The sequence below is a fragment of the Lingula anatina genome, chromosome 5 (assembly GCF_051362555.1).
Source record: "Lingula anatina isolate TDL-2025a chromosome 5, LinAna3.0, whole genome shotgun sequence".
Lineage (NCBI taxonomy): Eukaryota > Metazoa > Brachiopoda > Lingulata > Lingulida > Lingulidae > Lingula > Lingula anatina.
The window spans coordinates 13,354,999-13,382,114 of NC_141771.1; the positions used below are offsets into that span (position 1 = coordinate 13,354,999).

Sequence of the window (27,116 nt, forward strand, 5' to 3'; positions counted from 1 at the left end):
TTATAAGCGAGATTGTGTGCATATATTTGTACATATAGGGCTGATTCCCAATGAAACAATGGGCCTGCGTGAATCAATCCAACTCTGTGGGGACTCTCGGTAAATGAAATCAGTTAAACAAATTAAAACTTCTCTTACATTCTACTTTTAAGTTAAAACACCAGTAAAATATGTCTGCTGCCAGTTAATCTTGCATTTAGCGAGAGGCACTGCGGAGTTGGATTAAGATTAAGAGGCGCCGCCCATTTCCTTGTCGTTGCAGGACACTCCCAGAGTAGCAGCCTCACAATTGACTCGAATTGTATTTTGTTAATTTATTTACTAGGGCATGATTTGGTATCCTTTTCTGTTTCTTTTAATATTTTATAATTTTTTTTAATATCTGTCGTAGACCAAACAAATAAAAAGCACTGATGAATGAATTTATATAATTACAACGTTCCAAATATATATGTATTCTTCTTTTCCTTTTTGATAGACAAACTTCTTTTTTTTTTTTCTAAACCATTATCGACATTAAATAAATGCAAAGTAAATTAAAACATCAATAACAAACGCTGGTGTTACAATAGCACAAACATGTTATTTCCACTGGACATGCCCATCAAAGGCTACTTCTCTTACAGAAAATTTCGTCTTCTTCACCCTCAGATCATACACAATTGGAGCATTGTGCCTCCATCTTTACTTACAAAGAGTTTACAAAGTTCTTCACTGACCAAACTTAATTTTTAGATCAACTAAACAGTAACACTTCAAATGTCGAGAATCTTGACTCGTTAAATATGCCCATTGCGTGATTCTTTGAGTTACAGTTCAAAAATTATTCCAACAAGCAAGCTTACTTAACTACGCCTATTTTGAAAGAATCTGGCCATCAGAGCAAATACTGCTTTTTTCTTTCTACTATAATTTCCACCGGATAAGCAATTCATATACATGAAATTTATTGACAATGCAGTTGTATAACATACAAAATAACTTGAAGTGATCAAGTTCAAATAAATTTACAGTGATATTACAGATGACGCATATGTAGGCATACTATTCTTTTCTAAATAAACATTTATTTTTGAAAGAATGAATTTGAATCTGAGAATAGCATTAGCTTATTTTACTGTTGGAATACATTAACAAATTTAATCTGCAGTGCTGGGCATCTTCACTTCAAGCAAAGACCAGAACTCCGTACGACAGCCTCTTTTCTAATATTCTAAAGAACTGGAACCCAGACACCACAGAAAAGGGTGGACCATTTTGGTGTAAATAACATCCATTAGTTTTATAAATTTCGATCAAGCCAGTGCATGGGTGGAGTAGCAATGCACATCTGAGTCATAATTTTATAATGTGCAATTATTTCTGAATTGCTGCAGAACTTGCCAAATTGTACTGGCAAAAAAAAATTCTCAACTATCAAATGGAACATTTACAAAAATTTGGGTTGGGCAGATGTAACTACTGGCTGGTTGCTAAAAATAAATATAACACCTAAACAACATGATTTATACACAGAATAATGCTTATGATGTAATACAATGGTGACCGTATTTGTGTAAATCTAATTTATAATATTAAGAGGAAAAAAATAAGATAGTGATAAAATAGACATAATCTTAAATAAGATCCAACAAGTAGACAAATTCATACACATCTACATTTGATAAACTATTGTACTAAAGACTGTGTAATAGCCGATATAGGCTCACCAATAAACAATGACCTTTTTTTTACAATGCAAAAACAGCAGATGCAGTTATCTGGCCCACACACTTTCAATACAGATTTACATACTTGCCCCTGGAGGGCATAAACATATGAGTGAAAATGAACACCGATGGTTCAGCTGCGCAAAAAAACACTGCCCACCTGCTATAACTACCTTCACACTGAATCAATGATGTATCTTCAAACACTGCATCACAGCATAACAAATATTCCTGCACAGCTTCATTGTTTGAAAACACATAAGCCAGTAGCATATCAATCTCTAAGTAATTCACTGTTCACACTTGTGTCACCCTTCGCAAAGCCGATCAGGAAATTTTCACAAATAATGCAAGCACAAGAGCCTATTTCTTTAATATTCAAGATCATCATTACTATTCATATTTTAACGTTGATTTATCTGTGGCAGTTGAATTAATGGTGGGATACTGGACATTTTGTTGACAGTGCGGCAACAAGTAGCCAAAAATGTGACAATAAGAAAGGTGTGACACTTGAGGTTGGTGACACTGTTTTAGTTTTGTGGGCATGGCTGTGTGCTGTGCAGTAGAGTTGGATGTGACAGTGTGTTTGGTGTGACAGTGTGTTGGGTGTGACAGTGTGTTGGGTGTGACATCTGGCTCAATACCACATGCCTACATTAAACAATAAATAGGAAAAAAGAAAATTCCGAGTGCCATTTGAAGTTTTGACATTTGACATCACTTATGCACCCCTCACCGTCCAAGCATAACATGTTATTTTTTACTTTTTTTAAATCATCACTCCCATACAAAGAAATGATGTTTCTTTTAAATAAATAAAGTGTACAACAGTTATATGAAAACAAACTTAAGTTATAAAATCATGTATATTCAGTGGCACAACTGGAGTAACAAGGTGTCTGAGCAGCTCGTCTTGGAAAAATTGTCTCCCTCTACTGAATACATCAAAATAGATGGCAGTTGTGCTTTGCTGTAACCTTGACCCCTGATGTGTTCCAAAATTCCTGTATTTAATTTATAAATCAGTTTATGCAGTCTTTGACATAAAAATCACTTAACATGACTGAGTACTGAAGTGAAATAAAAAAAAAAAAAACATCTCTATCCTTCTCTGACAGTTCTTAAATAGACACCATTTGATACAACTCTTAAACTTTCACAGCAAGCAAACTTATGAGATGTCTTAGACATGTTCTCAGAGTTGCAAGCAAGAAACAGAAAAACGCTTCTGAATAGCCAAGGAAGCAGAATTGGTCCATTCCCTTGCTGTGCTGAACTCTATCCCCATGGCAGAAGTTACACAATGTCAAGTGTGTTGCAGCAATCTTTGGTGTGTAGTGGGCTTCTCGTTTCCTCTTCAAAGATCAAATAAAGATCGCATCAGTGACTCCAGTTTGGTTTTTGGGAACAGAAATGAAGCTAGAAATGTCTTTGGAATATTTCTCTCTGTTCTGTCTTATACATTTATTCCGAAGTATTCCAAGGTATCCTTGGCAAAATGAGTGATAAAATGAAAGCAATTGGCATGATATTAATTGAGACCATGATCTGGTAAATGTCACTTTCTTGCCTGAAGAAAGTCATCAAAACATATAAAAGAGAGCAAGTTACTCCTTTGGTGAGCGCCCATCTCATTATTTATTTTTTTTTTTTTCATTTGAGATACCCATCCTTTTCCATTTTGACACAGAACAAGCTTCAATACCAAATCAAATCTTCTCTGAATAATGTCTTGTCTCTTCCAAGAATCTGTTCCATGTTTCTTCTTTCATTTCCCAGGAATCAACAGTCCAGAAATTAAAATAAAACTCCAGAACATGTCACAGATATTTTGTGAGATAAAAACATGGCATAGCAGCACAATAACGCACACACAAAAACAACAACAAAAATCTTAAGACTTTGACAGAAGAAATCCAAGCGTTAAGCCTGCTCCTGCCACTGCTCCGATTGCAGTCAATGCCATTTTGACATTTGGCCAAAGCTGTTCGTTTCTCATTTCTGCCCCGCCTTCATAAAATTCCACCAACCCATTCTGTAAAGAGAGAAAAAAAAAAAAAATTAAAGTATAAATATGCAGTGCAGGTTTGCTGATGGGGAATTTTAATAGTTTTTATGGTAGTATCACAGCTAAATATACAAATTGCAGCACACCTTGATACATGACTGACGCTTTGACACAAATTATATTTTCAAAATTTTGCTTCAAAATGGATTATTTGTCCCTGAAATTGGGGTGCTTAAATAATTAACAAATAAATTACTTGATTCTATAAATATAATATGCATAAATGCAAGTACACCATATTCCTGTTCACGTATATACGTATTTATAATAAACAAAAGTATATTTAAGCAATTGTATCCTTGGATTTTCAAAGACTGTTTTCGTGTACAGCTTGTTTTAATAAAGACCTTTTTTTTAAATCTAGAAATGAAAAAGCAGAAGGAAAATCTGCAGGTTTCTTAGAATTCTGTGCTGGCCCAAGGTAAGCCCTTTATTTCTGTCAGTCTATTTTCAAATGTGATTTATTTTTATGTATTGTAATTTCACACCACCCTTGCCAGTCCAGAAGACCTGCAATATCATAAATCTTGCAGGTCCTCTGATATTTCAAGGGGCCATGACCTGTCTGTCAGGCAGGCAGTTTTCCCATGTCTGCATGCAACTATACATGGGATGTTAATTTGGGTGCAGGATACCCTCTACCAGGGCCACAGATTGATTTTTCACAAGATACTCACAGATATGTCTTATATATAATAGACGGTCATTTTGACTGACTGACTTTTGGAAAATTTGCCTATAATGTCTGCCACCCTGGTAGAGGGTAGGTGGGAGGAAAGGGAGATGGAAGTAATCAAGTTTGAGAAGCAAGCACAGGCTTGTTAACCTCGACTACATACCAGACAGGTCAGGCAGTTACCAGGTACAGTAGGGCATACAGTACAACATTACCAACAAGCCACGCGAACAGTTAATACTCATTACAAGTTAATCAGTTTAAACTTTTATCTAAAGCCGTGAAACGTGAAATGACCTCACTCCTGATAATACCGTCTTGTGACGGGGGAAATTTTCTCAGCAGATATGGGGATCAAATGAGTTCAGTTTTCAAGTACTCCTGAACTTCAGCAAAGATAGTACCCAGACTCAATAGAACTATCATTATTGTTGTTTCATAGAATTTACTTTGAATTAAACTTGATTTTTCAGCCAAATCATAAATCTCTTCTGATATTGCCATAAAACTCCACCTCCACCGAAAAAGGTCCTCCCATCAGATTTTACAATACTACTGAATTGACATTATCTAAACTGCCCTTACTTCTCCCTTTACTTTATTTTCCTTTTTTTTATCAATCTATTAATTTTAGCATTCTTATCATTTCTTTTCTTCTATTATTATTATCATTATTTTGTTTCTGAAGAATTAATTTTCAAAAAATTAATAACTTCACCCTTGATTATAATAAATACAAAATTTTTGTTATGTTGCACAGCCACGGTTGCTATGAGAGGTTGACTAAGTTTGATTGTCAAACCGAACCTTTTGACCTCTGATCCTGATAAACGTACAAAGCGAAAAAAGTATTAAGTGCAATAGACTTCACATAACTCTGACATTTAAGGACTGGAAATTGTGCTTGAGTAATGAGAAGATTCAAGTTGGACATTGTCCCTACAAGTTTCAGCTGAAATATGTAAATAATGTTATTGTAAGGAAAAATCAATTAATTAAAATAATAATAATTGATCACTATTTATTCCACATAGAAATCAATCGAGTTATACATTTAAGAGTTGTGCTGAATGGAATATATATATATATATATATATATATATATATATATATATATATATATATATATATATATATATATATAATTATTGCATCATACGTGAGCAACTGGGTTATTTATTCTACATGAGGAATGTGTATACATCAGGAGAATAAGATGACTAAGATGCAGCAGACATGAATATGTACATTATTATTGGTAATTTGCAGTAGGCCTGTATATCATTAAGTTAAGAAAGACATTTTAATAAATAAAAAAGATTTAAAAAATCTAATCAGAAAAGTTGTATTGGAGATCTATAAATTTATAAACTGATCCCATCCTGTGAAATCTTGGGGACCATTCCCACAGATAATTGGATCGATCTATCTCCCTGGGGAGTCTCACCAAATGGATCGATCTAGGCATGGGAACCCAGTCCTGGACAAACTTTGAACAATAAAGCCCACATATCATCATGTTCACATTAAGAAGCAACACCTGACTGTGATTTGGTATTCTATTTACACTCCCACTTGAAGCCACACATAATGTAGATCGTGACAAAAATGTCAATGTATATATCATTTCAACTGTTTTTAGCTCATGTTTCCTATTTCTATTATAGCTGTCCTCTATCAGTGTAGTCAGGTGCTACAAGCCATCTAATTCAATTACGCTCGTGGGCGAGATGCCCAACTTGACTTTTGATAAGGACGCTAATTTCAATGTACTGATTTAGTGCACTGGTATTTCTGCTAATGGCCCTATGAACATTATTACAATGTGATGTTAACTGTAAGTACTGCTTCTAAGGATTCTTATTATATTTTGAAACTTCTGTAATTTCTTAATTATTCTCATCAATTGAACACATGCCATTCAACTACAGTATATTTAAAGCCATTCAACTATATTTAAATTCCAATTATAATTAGAATATTATTAATTTTTCAGAATATACAATGTACAATGATATTCCTATCACGATCTTTGGGTACATCACTAACAATCTCCTACTGATAACCTGGAGTGTAAAAGGTCAGCCACATGACTATCATGTGACCTTCACTACCAGGTGACCCATGTTGAAATATAATTTTCTGATCCTGCTGTTACATAATCAAATGACACAAATACACTATTACTGATTTTTCATGTTAGCCTACTATTAATGTCATTTTTTATTTTATTTTAGTATTATTATCATTTATATATTATCTTGCTTTAATTTTACTATTATCATTATAACTATCATTATCTGCAAAGATCAAAGGCTCTATTCCCATAGATTTTAGATCGATCTATCCCCGCGGGGAGTCTCACTAGATTACTTATAGTAACTGGCTCGCGCTGTGGTCTTAATAAGGAGACACGCGCACTGATTTTGTATCAGAATGAATGCTCAATGATCGGCCAGTTGTCGGCACGTAAAGTATTATAATTTTTTCTCAAATGGGTCCGTACTGCTGGACGCTGAAAGGACGCCGTCCAGTGTAAAGGGGCCCTTAATGTTAACACACAGGCACGATCCGTCACTTGCCTACGCATTATTTCATGTGGCCTGTCAATTTTGCCTCACGTCATCCTTGAAATACTTGTGGTAAAAGGAACATCACCACACATACCTCTAACACATACGCATAGGGTCCTACTGCTACTTTTATCTATTTTTATACAGTCTCATTTCCCTAAGTACTTGTCTACCATCAGAAGGTTGGTTCCCCTTGATATTTTACCACATTGCAGTTTACTTCCTTGTTCTACTATGCTCACAAGGATAATTAATGAATCTCAAATAAATTATTCCGTCTAACATGAAAAAGAGGACAAAAAAATGCTCATGTTTATGTTATGGCTATGAAATTAATTATTCCTTTTTAAAAAGGAAGAAAGAAAATATCTGATTTTCTATTGCCAATGTATCACTAAAGTGGCATAAAAGCTAAGCTGAATTTGAGGTAGAAATCGAATTTTCAACTTCACATCTCTTTTGGCAATTTAACAGTTAATTATCTCTATACAATGAAAGTCTGCTTTTCAGCAGTGCTGTTTTGTATATTTGTGAAAGGGCAACATAATATATCAAAAAACTTCCACACAGTTTTGATCAATTTATAGGGTAAGACACTTATTCAGAATTAAAAGAAGTGGTATACCAGTAATAATAGCTTTTACTGATATAAGGGTCTCCAAGGATTTTTTTACAAGAATTGTTTATATTTGATTTTATTTATTTATTTATTTTTCTTGTCTACGGGAGGTCTGAGCTGCTAGGGTAATCTGTAGGGACCATTCCAAAACCCTATCGAACTAACTGTGGATCGATCCTTCACCAAGGGGTTTCTTGCTAAATAGCTTTCAGCTAAAGCGGCTCTGATGTCTGGCATGCCTACTGAAGCTGTCAGGGGGTAATTCACCATAGTTAAGCAGCTTCAGTAGGCATGCCAGACATCTTAGCTACTTTAGCTGAAAGCAATTTAACGAGAAACCCCTTGGAGATGGAAAGAACCTGTTAGATCAATCTAGGTATGGGAATGGGGTCTAAGTCTTCACCGATAAGGAAGACACTATGCCTGCCATCTGCCCTCCACCAGCTGCTGTTGTTGTAACAGATGTGATTTCCTTTGTTCTTGCATAAGTCCTGGCATCAAACTAATAACAAGTTTGAAGAACAAAGCTGTGGAAACAAAGCAAAAGTCACTAACACTGTAGACTGTCATGCTGTTGTCCATTACCCACCCATTGTCCTGTTTAAAGACAGGTCTAAAATGTGTCCCTCCCCCTCCACACCAATCCCCCCCCCCCCCCCCCCCCCCCCCAATACAATCCACATAGGACTGATATTGAAACATTACCAAATCACTGACCAAGGTGTTTAAAGCAATTTGTTTCTGTTAGCCAGAAACTTGGGACATAAAATCACCAAACCAATGACATAAGCTTTCAATATTTAACAATTACTGGCACTTGTAGTCTAAGTCAGTGATGTCGTATCTCTCTCTCTCTCTCTCTCTTTTCTCCCAGCCTGTCCCATCTTCGAAAACACAGGGTCAATCAAGTTTTAAAAAAAAATAATAATAATAGCAAGCATAAATGACAAAAATTAATATACTTCCAGGAAATCAAATAGAAATGAAGGCTGCCATAAGCAATAAAATTGCCACTAACTGCAAATACAATATACTGTCCTTATCCGTCTTTTAGTCATCATCTCTGCAATTATCGTCTGGAATAACATGAACCTTGAAATTCCCCAATAATCATCAGTTTAAGGGATCTTGGATATTAACGAAAAACTCCAAAACTAATGCAGCTAATGAAATTTCCTATTAACTTAAAGATAAGGTCTAGCAAGCCAAACAATTTTTCAAAGTTTGTGGTCACAGTGTAACACGAGTGACGTAATATCAGCGTTTTGAGGCTAAAATTGTCTTTTTTTTAATCAAGAATTTCTCTTAAACAAAAAGCCCTATTAATACGATTGAAATAGCTATCTAAAAGTTAGCACAAACTCCAGTGATCTCTGTCAGGATTTTCTCTTTTTATTTTTGCTTTTGATTTTATTTTGATAAAACGTGAATTTTACGAAATATATATGGACCTTCCAATTTCAGTATTAATAACTTCAAAAATAAAAGGTCAATCCAAAAACCAAGACTCAGTCGACTAGATATTTTACTGAAACAGAGACACATCAAATTTCATGTCAATCTGACAGTTACAGAATGAGATATGGGTATTGAAGTTTAGACTATGTTATCAATCTTCAAAGCTGAGAAATCGCTCCTAAACCATTTTGCTCAGGTAATTGGGCTATTTAAGCAAAATAATTGCACCTCCGCCTTACCTGTTATCATCTTGTTGATCGGGAAGGTCTATACACCATTACGTGTTAAAATTGGGTTGTTTGTTTCTATCTAGATGCCAGAAAATCTTACTTTTGTACGCAAACTTATTCGTACCACGAAAGCCGCTCTTCCCTGAGAAATGATTGACAGCTGAGTAGGTCTACCTTCTCTCGTTTCACTGACGTAATTAATCATAATTGTGCCTGACGCAGTAGGAGTCTGTGCACTGTCTAGGAAGTGTCTAAGGAAGCGCTTACAAACAAAAAGAGGATTACTTGGTGTGCCAGCAGAGGAAATTTGCCACCCGTCGTGCGTGGACGCCGCTCTACACACCAAGACACGAAAATTGAGAAAGCAAAGCAAGATTTACTCCGAGAAATGGCCGAATGTGGGTACGCATATGCCATGATGCCACAGAGTGCCAAGACCGTAATATGCGAATTTGAAAATGTTTTGGGTGGCAATATTACTTAAAAACTTGCTTGCTATTACAATCTTTATTGTGCATAAAATGATTGCCTAACGATTTTTTTCTGACAACCCCAGACGTTGTACGAATACTCAGCAGTTCAAGTGTGATCTCGAGTCTTTACCTAGACGTGATTTAGACGCTATAGTAGAAAATTTAATATATCGTACACTCTCTTTCAAAATTCTCTTGCTTTCCTCGCTCATCCGTTTTCTTACGACTTTCTTTCTTCCCATGACTGTTTATATAACTGTGTTCTGCTTAGCTGACGTAAGACTTATGAGCTGCCAGGGCACGCGTAACAGCTTAAGAAGTTAGACAACCATTCTTGCCCCGCCCCCCATAGTAACGGTGCTTGACAACGGAGGCGGAGCCTAAAGCCTGCCACCCGTACCAGTCAGGACAGGTAGAAAAACTCGTCCAAATGTATATTTTTAGTCCGTGTTTCACAAATATAACTTAATTGAGTATTAGATACAAAATTGATTATTTCTAACGTATAAAAAACTAAAAATCGAGTTTTAGACGTATTTTTAATATCCTAGACCCCTTAATAGTACTCTGGATATGTTTTTTGGGAAAAAGACCCAAACCCAAAATAAACCTTACAGTAAAGTTACTAGTACATATTCCAGTAATTACAGATTATTCATTCCAGTCTGGAAATCAGAAATCCTTATAGATGTTGAACTAATTAGTGTGTGCTCACGACTCCTATCTTCCAATTCAGTAACGGTTAACATAAACTGATCCTGGCATAACCGAGCTATTTCGAACAATAAAGTGTGTTATGAAGCCATCTGTTCTTGCATAATACAGTTCTGTAATACTAGCCCATTACTGATTCAGTAGCAGTACCAGAGAACCCACTAGATGCTGAAACTAGCTCTGATAATTAAAAAAGGCAAAACAAGTAACTGAAACTCTTGGCACAAAACCTATTTACTTTTTATTAGTGCCACAGAATGTAGAATAATGTATTCTTCAAATGTCAGACTACACAAGAGAAGAATTATAATTAAACTTTCAACATGAAAAAGCCCACTTTTCGGAAAATTCCAGCTTAAACCGAAATAAGCTCCAATGAACAGCATGCCTCTGTGAGTTTTAGAACATTGCACAATTCTAATTAGCTGACCAAGGAGTGGTCGTCCATTAAACTGGCCTTGTTTATGACAGCATAATTTGTGAATATTGACTCAGCTCGTAGAACGATGTTCGATGTTAGGCAGAATGCCAAATACAGTACTTTCATTATTTCCGTATTTCAATCAATCTCAGTGCTAGAGATGCACAAGACCCTTTTACAGTTGGTTAAAAACAAGAAAAGGAGAGAAAAATGTTCTCATACCAGTGAACTAAGATACAATACATGCTGGTTTTTGATTAGTATGGCTTCTTTTAGCAAAACATTTTATAAATTACGAAATCCAATTTTAGGTCTATTTCATTTCAAAAGAGGACATAGAACTCTATTTAACTCCCATTTCTGGCACGAAACTTCTCAGAAAAAAATGTTTACATGCATCTATCACATGTCTCCTGACTGGACTCGTATTGGCCATGATCCCATTTGCCAGTGTAAACATTCCTTCACAAACATCTACAAATAGTCTCCATTTTCTTGGAATTTGTCCATATACTCTGACCACAGGTATTACATAAGACACATGTAGTTGTTATGTGAATGTTTGGATATATAGCACCAGAGAAAAATCAATAAAATCTTCTTCAGGAAATGTATGGCTGACTTTGCTATCTATAGACCTAACATCGAGATGCGAGGTTAGAAAAATTTAATCATAAATAAGAAATGGACTGCTGCTATTTAGACTGAGATTTAGCTATTCTTAAAGAGGAAATATAGTGGTTAATACTGCTATTTAGAAATTCTAAATCAAGCAGTTCTGAGGGGAAAAAAAAAAAGAAAATGCAATATTGATTAACAGATGACATTTAGATTGAGTTACATACTAAGAAACGATAATAATGCCAAAGTTTGCATGAAAATATGACAGGTGAAAGTCTTTCTTTGTTTCAAGTTCCAAGAAAAACCTATCATTGTAGGTAATATATGCTGGGTTGAGAAAAAGGGCCAGAGAAAAATCATGAACACACTCTTCTCAGACTCCCTTCACAACATTAAGGGCTACTCTAGATAGGCTTTTCATATGATAACCAAGTTACACAAAGCCGAGGGATTTATGGAAGTATTTCCGTCTTTTCGCTGATGAACCTTTTCCATATTGGAAAAAGGTTGGATCATTCATTCTTCTGAAACAGATTTCTCTGGTGCTATATATATGTAATTTATGACTCTAAATTTCAAGGGAAATTAGCCTGAAGGTTCAGGGGTGCCATCATTTATCACGTCATGTGTCAAATAAAAAAATGTGCAATCACCTGACCTGAAATGTGTCACATCACCGTCAAATGATGCTTTTCTAATGATCCTTCATGATGAAATTGCAAATTATATATGAGTTGGAATTTCATAAAATGTATTTTTATACAAAATTGTACATGTGGAAAGTAACACTTGGGTTAAAATAGATCTAAAAGTTGGCTAGAATCCTGGCCATATGACAAACAGGTAAAAGTAGATTAGATATCTTGTATCTTTTAACATATAAGATAAAATATCTTCATCCACTTACAAAAATATCAATAAAATCAATGGTAATAAAAATAATAACAAATAAACGATGAATCCTGGCCTACTTTTTCAGCCAGAGTATCATGTTTACATGTTGTCAAATAATATGCCATATTTATTAACCAGCGGAAAAATAAACCCGTTTACTAGTATGTATTACAAGTTAAATGCGTCACCAGATTACAAAGACAACAGAAAAGGGGAGTTTTTCAATGCTGAAGGTGTAAAGCTCTCTGACACAGTAAGTGCATGTCCTCTAGATATGACAATCAAAATGACAAGTGCTTCCCTGAACACAAAGGGAAAGGAATGTGGGTTATGTTGACACTGCCATGGGTCACTACCTTGACCAAAATGACCACTGTTATGACTGTGACAGGGCTTGTCATGTCCGGACACATTACTGGGACAGTAGATAATATTTACATTTTGTTTTCTCTTTTTTAAAATAATGGTGACAGTGTGATTCTTGTTTTGAAACTCTTTATAACAGACATGAGCGTGTGTGCACTCACACATTCACACATGGACATGCACATACGTGGACACACAGGATATGTTTTGCTTTTAAAATTTGTTATTCTCTATGTGTTCAATAATTCCCCTCCATGATGATGCACTTAGGTAAAATGAACCATCACTTAATCCATCGATGAGAGTTTCAGACAGTAGGAGAAAAAAACAGGCTGTTAAGACAATAAAGAAGAATCTGTTACCATGGCAACTGGCAGTAATCCAAACAGTCTGATGCAGTTTAACTGTTAATGACCCATGCTATGATTCAGAAGCTGTGATATCAGAGCCCAATGGGCAAAAAGGTTCTCGATCACGATCACATCATGGCAGGAAACCATTGGTCAGCAAATCGACTTCGTTTTATCATGAGACAGAGGAGAAAGAACAAAGATAACAGAGAACCCTGAATCATAGCTTTCATCACTGTCTATGAGGTGTTCAGACCAGGCCCAACTTAAGCCAGAAGTAGTCCAAATGACATCACCACTGGGTATAGGGTAATAGATTAAGTCACTGTGTTTCAGGTTCTTAAATTCATAAAACTCTGTGCCTTCAGAACTAGCAGTTTGGTCATACAGAGACACGGTTTACTTAAGACTGGTTTGTTTTAATTTGAACCATTTCTGAACATGACTCTTCTGAGTTCATTTCCCATGACAAGAAACAAAGCTCTAATGATACAACTTCTATGCATTTTTTATGAATTTCATGAAACAAAACTGGTGTTTTTTTTTTTTTTTTTTTTTTTATCACAGTCAATTCTGAAAGTTTCACCATATCATTATTAAAAATAATTCTTGTGACACATTCATACATGTATATTCATCAACTTTTTGACATCAATAAGCAAATAATTTTATGGCAATAGCTTTTGTTATCTATCCCTATTCTATTGCCACGTCTTACTTCATCATGATTGCTTACTTCATGTTTAGTTCCCTGCGGAGATGGGCAGGTGGCACATCTCTCATTATAATAATTCATTCTACTTCATCAACGCTGGACATGAACCAGAAACACAAAGTGCGGGTTGGAAAATCACCTTCCATGTGTAGGTAGTGTTAATAAGTCTGCGGTTGGTCTATATATCCTGATACTGGCTGACGTAAACATTGGAGTTATCCTTTGTTTAAGATAATGTTTACTAGTAACTAAATTTAAATTATAAGAACAAGAAGAAGGAGAAAATTTTCAGTCTCATCTTTTTCCTTATTCCAAATATTTTTTCTTTCCTGATCAATGTTTCTATAGAGAAGCAAGATTCTGTCATGAAATCCCCCCCCCCCCCCCACCCACCCACTGCCTTACCATGTCACATGATTTCATTTTGATCAAAGGGTTAATTCTTATGTCCAGTTCAAAAGAAAAGGCACACAATGCAAATGATGCCTACTAGTACTAGTACTTACAAATTCACAACAGACTTAGGCCTCATTCCCAATGAAAATTAGTTATTCTACATAGATCAATCAAACTCCAAGGGAAATCATCGCTGAATGCAATCAGATTAACACCCTTCCTCTTGCCGTTGAGTGGAATACAGCAAAGCTGGTGATTCTACAAATACAGTGGAAACAAGAGGAGGCGTGTTGATCTGATTACATTCTGCGAGAGGCCCAGCAGAGTCTGATTGATCTATGTAGAGCAAAAGTTACATTGGGATTAAGCCCTTAGCTTGTTTTAAACAGAAACTGACCCGTCCAGTGGGAACAGTGGACAGCCTGTTTATTTACCTGACCACATGTGGATAGTGAACTCACATATATAACAGAGACCTTGTTCAGACTAAACTGAAACAGAATTTGTTTACTTCCTGCATTTCCTGGTTCTTAAATTTCCACTATATATTTATCTTTGCTACAGAATGAACTCATTGACTCCTAGACTGAAGCAAAACCGATTTTGCTTTCTTGCTGTTTCCTGGTTTGTTTTGCAGTAGAAAGGACTCAGTGTTATACTATCAGTTGAAACTGAATTTGATAAGTGTCTGTATTTCCTCTTTTGTTGTGCACACGTATTTGCAAAAAAAAAAAAAAAAAAAAAGGGTTACTCAACCACACACACAAATGGTATTTAGTAACTTTCAAAACAGACACTGTCTTTCCCCACCCCCACCCTCCCAAAATAGATAATTACACATTCTCCTTTCATCATCCCTGAACCTAACCCTCACTTCTTTTGGACTTTTGTCAAAGAACTGGCAATCTCCAAAGCAATTTCTGTGGGAGGAAAAAAAAGTAGGCATAACTGGGTGTGATGAACAACATGAGCTCACAGTCTATTAATTTGGTGGTTTCAGACATTAATTACATGATCGCGTCTCATGGCGCTATTGTATTTTTAACCTACGATATATCACTGATGTATGCACATGTTCCTCTCTGTATGCACAGAGCATCAAGTGACCTATTGGCATTGACACAGAGTTGGGTGATATTTTTGGATGCATGATACTAAAATTGCATAATTATCATGCAGCAAATGTATTATTTTGCCTTCAGCTCACCATCTTGTGTTTATAATGTGATAGGCTGTATATATTTTTCTTTAATAATTATAATTATTCCAGCATTATTTTAAAACTAACTAAATGCTTATATTTTGAAGTAAATGACCTTAAAGGGATAATAACTCTTCCTTTTGGCCAAAAAATTAATTTTCCTGGAGTAAACAACAATTTTCCCATGCTTACAAATGGTTAATGAATCCATTTTTACATTCAAAGTTAGTCCTTATTTTTTTTCTAAAAAGTTTTTTTCTTTTTTTGTTATAATCTCTTAAGAGATTTTAATTAAGCATAGCCATCAATGGAGGTCACATGGTCTAAAGACAAGCTCAGATATCAGAATAATAGCTATAGCTGTCGTTTTTGTGGTAAAACAATATATTATATTTCTACGAGTTGTTCACAATGTTTTTATTGTGAAATATATATCTCATACAAAGAGTTATTATCCCTTTAAGCACTGTGACCTTTCTCACAATCCTGGTGAATTATCCACAACAAGGAGAAAAAAAAAAATCATATTTATACTGATAAAACAAGTGTACAGGTAATATATATATATATATCTGGGTAGGATGATGAAAAGAACACTTGTTTCTGGATTGCTGCCGGTAGCAAACTGTAGCCATGGGCTTTCATTTCCCATTTTCCCCTCTTCCGTATCATTACTGCATAGACAGCTTTTATCATAACTTGACCTTGGCATTTGTAAGACTGCAGATCCAGTCAATGGGATCAAAAACAAAGATTTTTGCGTCATAAGCAATTTGGGCTAGGATTTAGAGTTGTTTACCAATCCTGTCAAAATTTTATTGTTTTATTTAAATCTAAAGCAGTCATTCATTTTCAGCATAATTGTTTATCAAATTCAAACCGGTCCTTTGGGAACAAGTTTGAGTTTCTTTGTTATCTGAAGAGGAAATGTCCTCCGTGTGACCTTGTTTTGATTATGAGCATAGGCTTGCTTGTTATATTTACTTCAAATTTTCAAATGCCACATTTTTTCTGATATTTCACATCTTAAAGATTTATCAATTTCATACATTCACAAAAAACTTTCAATTTTTTTTCAAATTTTTCGAAAATTTTCTGACGCAAAGCCAACTAACTTTTTGAAAAAATTTTCAAAATCATTTTTAAAACTATAACTAAAACATTTTTGTGGATTATTATCAGTTCACATTGTCAAAAAATCTAATGAATGATCAGTCCACAGATAACTGATTTTTCATCAAAAAAACTCACAGAGACACAAAAACAATTCCACCACAGTAAAGTACGGACAAGAAAATCTTCCTGCCATCCTCTCCCAAGTTCCATCTAAAAAGAACACCACCCCATTACAGATCGAAATACATGTAGCATGCATACACGTTTCTAAAAAACCACAAACATTTTTCGGGGCAGCAAGGGCAGTACCAACCCATCTGGGCGCAAATCTCTGACCTTCACATTTTAACCCCAAACAACCTGGCCTTACGTCACTCAGGCTCCGTAAAACAAGGGTCGCCCCCTTCTCACATCTCTGAACACAATTTATCATATGGCGTAAGCTGCTTTGCTATGTTGACGTGGGTGTTCTGTTAGCTTTTGCTTTGGAAACAGTCAAACACCCAATGATCATCAAACAATACCGAGGCATCTCTTAAAACTAAAAAATTCCCCACTTATTCATACGCTATAATAAAAGGTAAAATAGTAATAAAAAGGTGCCGCAGGTCTAACACCTGAAATACAGGTAAAGGTCCTATGCGACTAGTTAAACTCGATCAATAAAATTAATGCATTTTTTATCATGCAAATACAACACCCCTTTCAAATGGGCCCCGTCATTTGCAAGTGACCTTATGAATGAAATTGTTCCCCTGGCTAATGCATTGTTTGTATGCTTTTACAGTATATTCTGCGACCACAACAAAAGCCTTGAAAATCATTCATAGTGGTATGAGCCCTTTTTCTTCCCTACAACCCCATGGATTTTAAATACTGAATGAGAACATTCTGGCCTGGATCCAAAACAATCAGCCCTCAAGAATGAGTGGAATGTTTTAAAAAGCCCCAAGTAGAGCAAGAGTGGGTGTCCGACGGAGCGAAAGCTTGGAGTATTAAAAATTCTTCAAGCTATGCAGGTGCTTGGATTAGATTTGCACATAAATCAGTTATGACTTAGCATTCACCGAACTGAGACCTACATATTTGTCTGCTACACATTTGATTCATAAAAAATGCACTCCTCGTTCCCCTTTTTCAATTGTGAAAGGTAGTGGTGGACCAATGAACCAAGAGGTTTCTTTTTAAAATTGTTTTCACAACGCTGCAAACACAGACTATATCAACTATTGGGACCAGGTGACCTACACGATTCAAAGATTTAATCGCTTTGTTGACCTACCTTTATCAACAATCAAAAAGCAAACAAAGACCATGAATGGGCACACAGGATTGTAAAGACAGATCTCATTGGCTTCGGCAGCCATTTTTAAAGGGATGCCATTATTCAAAATTTGAAAAAAAAAAAAAAAGATAAATAACCGTAAGTCTGTTGGACTAAGATAACTTGAATCAAATCGCCGTTATCAGTTATAAGTGTATGTAAACAAGACAAGTGAGGATAATAATTTAAATGCTACTATTCAAAATTACTGATTAGCATTCACATGACGAAAGTGAACTCGGCTTTCATTTTTGAACCTGTGAAACAACAGAACAGACCGAGCAAAGCTATGCAGCCGAAATTTGAATTTCCTACAAGAGTATTTCATATTGATCGACTTCCATCGACATTACAAGCAGGCACTCAAACAGGCAGCACTTAAAACCCACAGCAAGAGTAAAACCTCGATGATTTTCCTACGCATCTGTCACACTATCTAGAAGTTTAGGATCAATATTTTAGGATAAAATTAGCTTCGCGCAGACTGGTGTAAGATGTTAGCAGCTGGTACAACATTATAAACAGTAAACCTGGGGCATACAATATCAATTGCGCATGCATGCCCATGACCCCGCACCGAAACCAAAATTATATCAGATAATAAAAAAAAATCCTATTTCCATGATGAAAAAAATATCTTAAAGCTCTCTCTTATCATATTCAGGAACAACATTTTCTTGGGGATAAAAAAAAAAAAAAAGAAAAAGAAAAAGAATGACCCTATATTGACATGATTAAGCAACCCGTGGCCCTTTTTCATCTGATTCAATGACTAAAAGTATTGAACTGTATTTTCCAAACCTGTGGACATTGAACATTTATTGATCAGAGAATTTATAATCTATAGGGTGAAATGTCATATACCACAGGGGCATGAAACATTCCATCTGAATCTGATTTTTTTTTTCTTTTTATAACAGACTTAGAGAACCACTGAACTTGAAAAAACAGGAGCAACATTATGGTAATTTTGATTTCCTTCACAAGCTTAGTGGTGTATTTATCCTAAGCTAAGGTACATATATTTACCTCCAAGATGCTGCATATATTTAGCACACAAATAACGACCCAAATTCCACCCATACCTATTATAATATGATAAATAATTCATCAAGATTGAAGATGTTGTCAATGTCTGGGTTCCATTAGTATAAACACGACTTCGTATAATTTATATATATGGGTATGTATGATATGTATGGGGATATATCACTTACCCATCCTCCGTGCTGTATTATCCACGGCGCTAGCTGTGTGTCTAAATACGTTGTCTCCCATTCTATGATGTTTTCTACGAGTCCTGGCATTTCCTTTTCAACACAGTACACAGAGAGAGCCCCACCGAACGCTATCAAGCCCACTATTCTCCCCCATTTTACTCCGTCTTGAAAAATTTCATCGGCGATTTGGAAAAATGCAGGGTATGCAGTAGTTTGTGTTAAATGTAACTGACCACAGAGGTCCTGAAACACTGTCCTGTAACGCTGCTCGAATTCCTCTCCTAGCAGTCTCATACACTGGTGAAGTCTTGTTGGTTCTTGAGAATCTGCTAACATATTACACCCGGTCTTCTTCAGTCGAGTTGCTATGTAATCCCGTACAAGAGGTCTCGAATTCAGACTAGACATATTGTTGTTGTTGTTGATATTTGTCATAGTGCTGAAAAACGAAAAGAACAGCACACATTTAACCAAACATCACCCTTCTCCCGGTCAACTAGCCATCCTTTCTCACGCTACTCGGCTGCCAGCAACGAGGCTATTATGCATATGTTCCATATTTAAAATAAAATCATTTAAAATTACTAAGCGATCTCGTACTTACGTTTGGTCATACTGTCGGTTCATGTTTGAACTTTATATCCAATATTTTTCATTGAAAACTGAGTTTCTGTCATTGTATTGTGCTTTTGGGAGATGTTTACATTATTCGAAGCGACCTCCTTTATATCTAAGCCGGTCGCAACGTCACAAACACCCGTGATCAGCCTCGATTTTGATTGGCAATATGGGTGACGCATTTCTTTTAAAACGAGGCCGAAAAAGGGGGTTAGGCAGGTTGATTCATATGTGATAGTGAATGGACTTAGGTTGTGAAATAGGTACATATGTACGCTGACGAAATGGACTTGAATTTTAGGACAATCGTATAAAATTTCAAACACATCATTTCTTATTTGCCCACGGCACACTGTAAGTATTTAGAAAAGCAATGTGTGCTCAAGAGAGATCAAGAAACATTTCAATCTTGGATTATATTTAAAATAGTTTGTTTGATTTAAAAAAAAGGACCCAAAGAAGCCTAATTAATTTTATTTGTCAAAATATTTCTTTTTATCTAGCTGGACAGTTTATGTCAGGTAAAAAAGATAGATAGGAAATTGACACTGATTAAGTGATATTTTTATGAGGATCATATATTATACAATTATATTAGTCTCCATTTAGATATATTATATTATATTATATTATATTATATTATATTATATTATATTATATTATATTATATTATATAGTAGTATCTTGCATCATAAAGCATTATATTAAGTCATACTTCGTCTAAAAAAATCTTCATCAGGGTGAGTCACATGTATGTATATACTGGTACTGCCTAGGCCTATATCATCACATTCGTCATTATCAGTGATTTATGATTATATCATCAAAGAGGAAGGCCGATGTCGTGGAAGTCACGACGACCTTTGGCTATCAAAGTAAACAGGCGATCCTTTCCGTGCCCTCTAGAGCGTGACCCTAAAAGGACTAGATTGAACAGGATTAACTGCAAACATGACGTCAGCGTTCATATGTCAACAGGCGGGGGGGGGGGGGGGGGGGGGGGGGGGGGGGGGGGGGGGGGGGGGGGGAGAAAATATTCTTCAATCTGCACAAGTTGTAAAATGAACACATTCCGTTATATTACTCACTGATTTCAAAAAATTTTAAACTATAGTTTATTCACAAGTAACGTAGGCAAAGCACAAGGAAGCATTGTATGCACCCCGTGAAATACGAGAAAATTACAAATTATATATGTACATACATATATAAAAGCAACAACAACAAAAAAGATGATTTTAATAGACAAATAATATAGGGTCAGGTTTTAAAGGTGTCTCTTTAGGACGGATACCCCCCTCTCTCGCCCCCATTTCATATACATTATCCAACAATGACCCGGAATATTTAGACTGGCGCCCTCTGTCGAATTTCCTGTATGATCACAGTGGCAGGAAACCATACATGTACCGGTTACGTAACCCTACCTGATTAATCGTTTATACAAAGTTTAGTTATATGTTTTCATTTCTCAAATTTGTGTATTCATGAAAACAAGGAGAGTGACTCTGAATTTTTCGAACGCGCCGTTCACAATTATTATTGTATTTTATGACTGTGTAAACATCCTGTGAAAAAGAGGATATGAAACAGAAAAATATTTTCCGTGGAAGAGTTTAGACAACTATAGGTTGCATTATTTGAAATGCCCCCGAGTCCCGGACGGTTCCAAGCCGTAGGTGGTGTGTGTGTGTGTGTGTTTGTGTGTGGGTGGGTGGGAGAGAGAGAGAGAGAGAGAGAGAGAGAGAGAGAGAGAGAACTGTGAATATGAAAAACGATACCAATCCGTGAACGCCAGAGTGTGGTCCATGCATATGGCTGTGAAAGGTTCAAAGAATTGTTGTCATTGAAAAAGAATGTTGCTTTTCTTTATATTTGGCAGGTCTGATCTGTGTGTGTGTGTGGGGGGGGGGGGGGTGTATATCGCAACTCATGGTATTTGTAGATTTGTATGTAAGCTCATGCAGTGCTGTCAGACTGCTATCTTGTCTATGTTTCTTGTACATTTTCATCAGTTCTACCTGATGCATAAGGATGAAATAAAGAATAAGCGGAGAGTCATCGACTTCCACTGCATCCTTATCATCCTACCGTTAATTTTAACCTATTCATTTTTCTTCGCTTTTTTTCTGATTAATATATAAAAATGGTATGGTATTTTTATTGATGTTGTTTCAAGATTTGAGGCACCACTCCCGACGCATTCGTATACCAACATGGAGTAGATCTTTTCTTTGATTAAGACATTTTGAGTGAAGTGTTTTTCAACTTAATTTTAATTTAATTTATTTTGCTTTGGTACTAGCTAATCTAGAGCAACAACCAATGAAAAGTTGTTTGCGTAAAAACAAATATGTTTCTTTCCTCTAGATTAAATAAACTGCCTGTTTTTCCTGATGGGCTTTTGATTAAAATGTCTCATTTCTTTCATATTGTATGTACACATGTATATGACAGGACATATCGATGTATGGAAAACTAAGGAAGAAGATACAGGTGAAACAGAACTAACTCCACCCTCTTTATACCCTCTCCAGATATACCTGTGATAAGTTTAATTTGCACGTTAATCCCATTTCGTATTAATCAAGCATATCAATAAAAAAAAATGTGACGAACAAGTAATCGCTCTAAGTCTATTGACGGTTCATTTATCGATTTGAATACCGAGCTGTTGTTCAACTTGTTTACACTTCCGTTTGTTGATTATTTATTTATTTTTTTTTTACCTCAAATGCGCAGTAAGTATGTTTCAAAAGTGACTGCGTAGTTCTGTACATGTATGACAGATGACGGTGTAAACACTTGTATTCATGCAGGTAGTTAACCCTAGGTCTGTGGTAACCCATCTCTCTACTAACTGCCCATATGTCTCCGCAATTTCCGGTATCTGTGTGTGTGTGTGTGTGTGTGTGTGTGTGTGTGTGTGTGTGAGAGAGAGAGAGAAAGAGAGAGAGAGAGAGAGAGACGGGGGGGGGGGGGGGGGAGCGAAGATCCTTCAACTTAGAAATCCTTCCTGAAAGGAGCTGCATATGATAGTTCTGTTGCCGTCAAAATTATCTAATCTCTCTCTCTCTCTCTCTCTCTCGCTTTATATAGTGTGTGTGTGTTTGTGTGTGTGTCAGAGAGAGAGTGATTTATGAGCAGACAGACGAACAGACACACAGACACACACACACAAACATACATACAGACAGACAGACAGACAAACACATATTAACTCAAACGATACCTGGTCTCTCCCACAGTCTCATATCAGCAGACATTCCCTGAAAATATTGAAAATCTTATCAATTTTCTAACTTTGGATTGATAAAAGACAAACCGTTACGTCGTGTGCTAGCCATATGCCTGGAATAACGCCATAGCCATTCCTCTACGATTGTTCACGTATAATGTTGCATTTGTACATCGATTTTTTCCACGGAATATCTTCGCAAACCATCATTGCCTCCGTAACATAGCTCAGAATATTCTGCTGCGTAGAAAAGTAATGCATGCATAGAAGCTAAAACAAACAAATGCCCACGCCGCCTGCGCAACTTGCAAAATGAAAGTACAACTACTGCTGTTGTGTGTGCAAAAAAGAAAGTGCTATGACTACTACTGTGCATGCAAAATGAAAATTAGAAACAAAGAAAAGTAACTAGAATCTAAACAGGGTGCACATGAACAGTTTTTCTCAGAATGGCAAATGAAAATTTCACCAGCGCGTATGACAACATGTTTTTACACCAGTTCAACGCTGTTCATCTAAATCTCAATAAATAGACGATAACAAAAAAAAAAAAAAAATGAATTGATAAGTAAAGAAATTGTGTTTTCTTATGGTTGTGAAGTTCCGATCGTATATCGATGTAAAGATGTACGCAATTATGCTTGTAACTGAGCTGGTGTCAGCACATCATGTCACCATACTGCAGGGGCAATTTCAGTATTCAGTAGTCGGTATTCAGTATTCAGTATTCAGTATTAGTTATTTATTCACTTTCTAAATTTATCTATACAGATTCTAGTTGCGTACACGTTTTGTATATTGCAAGTAGAAGCCGTGGTATAGGGTACTGTTCATCCAGAAACCGAAAATGAGGTTTTTCTGCAGCTAATCATTCAATAATTACCTTTGTGCTGATTGAAAACAGTAAAAATCCCCGCGAATATAAAAAATCGACGTTTATAGACTTCTGGTTGCTAAGCATAAGCATCGGAACTTCAGAGCGTTTTTCATCAATTTAACATCTTTTAATTTTGAGGTAAGATAGCAATCGATAAGGGGCCTTGCTCCATCATATCCCTGAACAAGATCTTATTACAAAAATGGCTTAAGTGACGACAAGAGTATGTTCTTCAAACCGGTTTAAATTGGTATTTTGGTTTAGATGTTTTTTCCTTTGCCATGCAGTTATTCCTCCTAGTAACGCGCCATTGAACAAAAGCTTTATTTTGCCTTATTAACGATAAAATCTGAACTTAAGTTAAGAAAAATGGAACTATCGTAGATCGATCCAACTCCACGTTGACTCTCGCTGAATGCAATCAGATTAACAGGCTTCCTCTTGTCTCCAACGTAGGGCCTACTGGTATAATCACCAGCTCTTCTACATGTATATATTCTCCTCAACGCCAAGGAGAGGCGTGTTTATCTGTTAATTTGAATGCATTCAGCGAAAGTGCCACGGAGTTGGATCGATCTACTTAGAACGATAGTTTTGTTGGGAATGAGTTCTATGATCCAACATAAGATGTTAGGCTTATCTTATATTGGATCCCAAACGAAAACCAGGAAATAGCACGGGTATGTTATTTACAAGGATTATAGATTAACTATGCTCTAATCTGTGCATTCCACTGGTTTTTAATTAAAGGCCCATATATATATTATACACCGTATTACACACATTTGTCGCCATCCAACGCGGGCCCGATGAACAAATAGCGACAGATGATTTTGTTATTGTATAGAAAGACATCTAACATTTATTTCTAGATCGATGTGCATTGAAGGTTTCTAGTCAAATACGCCTACGTATTTTAGACAGTAGGTCGATTCAATGTGTATACCAAATCACATTTGTTTTGTGAGTAGACAAACATGCGCTTTTCCCCATATATTGATGCCATCTATAAAGCACGTGAGTGTAGGCTGCCAGCAATTGCAGATGAAGATCCGTGTGGAAAATTTTGCAAATTTTTTTTTTTTTTTACAAGAAAGTGTTCACTATTGGTGCACCGGTGACTGTTGATTGACTGAACCCTACTGAAAAATACAAATGACTGACTGGTATTGTTGTCCAAAGAGAATCTTACGTAAATGTTCGCCAGTTTATAGGTGACCTCAGATTTTATCTGTTAACTAAGTCACAATTATCTAAAAAGTCACTACATGTAGTAGGTCGCACGTACATGTACGTCGAATACGTGCAGTGCTTAAATTAATGTCCTTTTTTACTTGGTTCTTATTTTTTTACTTTTTTATTGGTGTTTTTATCACCTCTTGCGTATCTCCATAGGATGCCATCCATAAATTAAACCAGTGTGGCTGAATCTCTCAAAGTATACAAGTATGAAATATGCTGCGCGTTGTGTAAGACAGGTAAAAAAAGATGAATACTATAATGATATTTTGCCTGAACTGGGTATCCTTCGGCCATCAGACGATAGAGATATCATTGTTCACTCTTTTCTTTTGAACCAGATAATTGCATTCATGAAAGAGATAAGGTTATTCATAATCTTTATAAATGGCGTTCTTTGTCAGGACTTTAAGGAAAAGCTGATTTTTACATAAAAAGATATATTCTAATGTAACTTGGATCGATGGATTGGTGTTTAAAGAATAAGAATAGATTCTGAAAATGAGACTGGACTTTTTTTTCTTACTACTCTATTTTCTTAATACCATGCCTGACATTCGCCGTGTAAAGAAGGAATATAGACCGCCTTTCCACAGGTACAGTGTGTATTGCGGAAGTACGGTGCTCTATGTGAAAAGGCCATTCTCTTAGCCGGGGGAGTTGGGGGCTGGGGGGGGGGGGGGAGGAGGCGTACCGCCCTTTTTGCCGGAAAATGGTCTGCTTTGCTTCAATTTTGATCTAGGTACACGGAAGTTTCATGGGAAAAGGTTCTCTTTTTAGAAGAAGAATTTCCCTCCTCTATGAAATTGCTGGCCACATGCTTGATTCGCACCTACCGTTTAACGAGCTGAGAATTCACGTTCCCCATGACCGACACTGATTGATAAATGTAAATGTCCTCGTTGATTCTTCTATATCCGTGTTGTATCAGATCATTAAAGAAGACGGCCGTATATCGTCATGAACTGTAAAGGAGTGAGCTGCTGGATTTTACGGAAGGCTAAAATTAGAACTCAAACTTCCACGCTGTTTCTAACTAGCTACACCACTACTTTTGACAAGGAAGTGAAAATGTTAACCGCAATGCCCCTTCACTCAAATCACTGATCCGGGGGCCGTTTAGAATTTTTTTTGCTAAAAAATAAATCTGTTTATTACAGTTGTGTCAGTTCTCTTGTGACAATACCAAAGATTTTGTCAATTTTTAGGACATCTTTACAACATGCATTTCATAACAGGTACCCGTATTTTATATATGAAATGAATGGGTATGTCAGCTAGTGTCAATACATATTTAGTTCCGTGTCGCTTGGAGATATTTTCTTTCTACCAAATCAGGTAAAATATAAAAAAGAGTAAACGAATCAGTATGAAAATGAAAGTGATATTACAGCCTAAGGTTTGCTTATATAATTATTGATTGAGGATTATGTTTGCATTTGATTGGACGAACGTCACGTGTCCAGATTGGAAAACTTGTACGTCTATGTTTCTGTACTGAATTTTAAATGAAGTACAGGCACGGGCTTCTTTCATATTTTCTTTCTTTTCCTGATTTTTATTTTCTACGATGGGTATGCTTTTCGGCAAGGAATAACAGATTAGAATTTGCACGAAATAAAATGAAGTCATGTGTAGATCCAAAATTTGTGAAATTAATATAATATTTAGCACTTTAAATCTTTAAAACTTTAAACAGATTAGATTTTGCATGAAATAATTTTAAGTCATGTGTAGATCCAAAATTTGTGAAATTAATATAATATTTAGCACTTTTTAAAAAACTTTAAAGTAGAATATCTTACCTTTTCCTGCCCAGCTCTTTCTATCTCTTTCCATCAAAGAAAACCCATCTGCTTGACAAGGCGGACCCCAGGTGAGAGATCAAATTGTTTCACAAAAAGAGAAAAAAATAGGCCTTAATGAAAGTTAACTGAATAAATCTAAACATTTTGTTAAAGTGAATGCTTCTTCACGTATGGGCATGTTAAATGCCA

The 27,116-nt window shown here is 35.9% G+C and overlaps 1 protein-coding gene across 4 annotated transcripts; it reads right to left on the reverse strand.

Moving 5' to 3' along the window:
- Nucleotides 1–563: 563 nt before the first annotated feature.
- On the reverse strand, nucleotides 564–27,072 carry LOC106159441 (apoptosis regulator R1). Of its 4 annotated transcripts, none has more exons than XM_087012959.1 (3): nucleotides 26,925–27,072; nucleotides 19,145–19,586; nucleotides 564–3,747 (listed from the first exon to the last, which is right to left on the reverse strand). In XM_087012959.1, exons 2-3 carry the CDS (start codon nucleotides 19,580–19,582, stop codon nucleotides 3,607–3,609), a joined length of 579 nt encoding a protein of 192 aa, XP_086869085.1. In that variant the 5' UTR covers nucleotides 19,583–19,586; nucleotides 26,925–27,072; the 3' UTR covers nucleotides 564–3,606. The 4 variants fall into 4 exon arrangements, with proteins under 4 accessions (XP_086869085.1, XP_086869083.1, XP_086869084.1 ...); XM_087012957.1 differs by lacking the exon at nucleotides 26,925–27,072 and adding an exon at nucleotides 25,956–26,125; XM_087012958.1 differs by lacking the exon at nucleotides 26,925–27,072 and adding an exon at nucleotides 23,091–23,231.
- Between the last annotated feature and the right edge of the window lie 44 nt (nucleotides 27,073–27,116).

Coding starts and splice junctions, on each gene's coding strand:
- LOC106159441 (XM_087012957.1), bottom strand. CDS start 25,987: ATGGGGAACGTGAATTCTCAGCTCGTTAAACG. Junction 19,587..25,955: donor AATTCTCAGCTCGTTAAACG/GTAGGTGCGAAT, acceptor TTCGTTTTTCAG/CACTATGACAAATATCAACA. Junction 3,748..19,144: donor TAATACAGCACGGAGGATGG/GTAAGTGATATA, acceptor CTCTCTTTACAG/AATGGGTTGGTGGAATTTTA.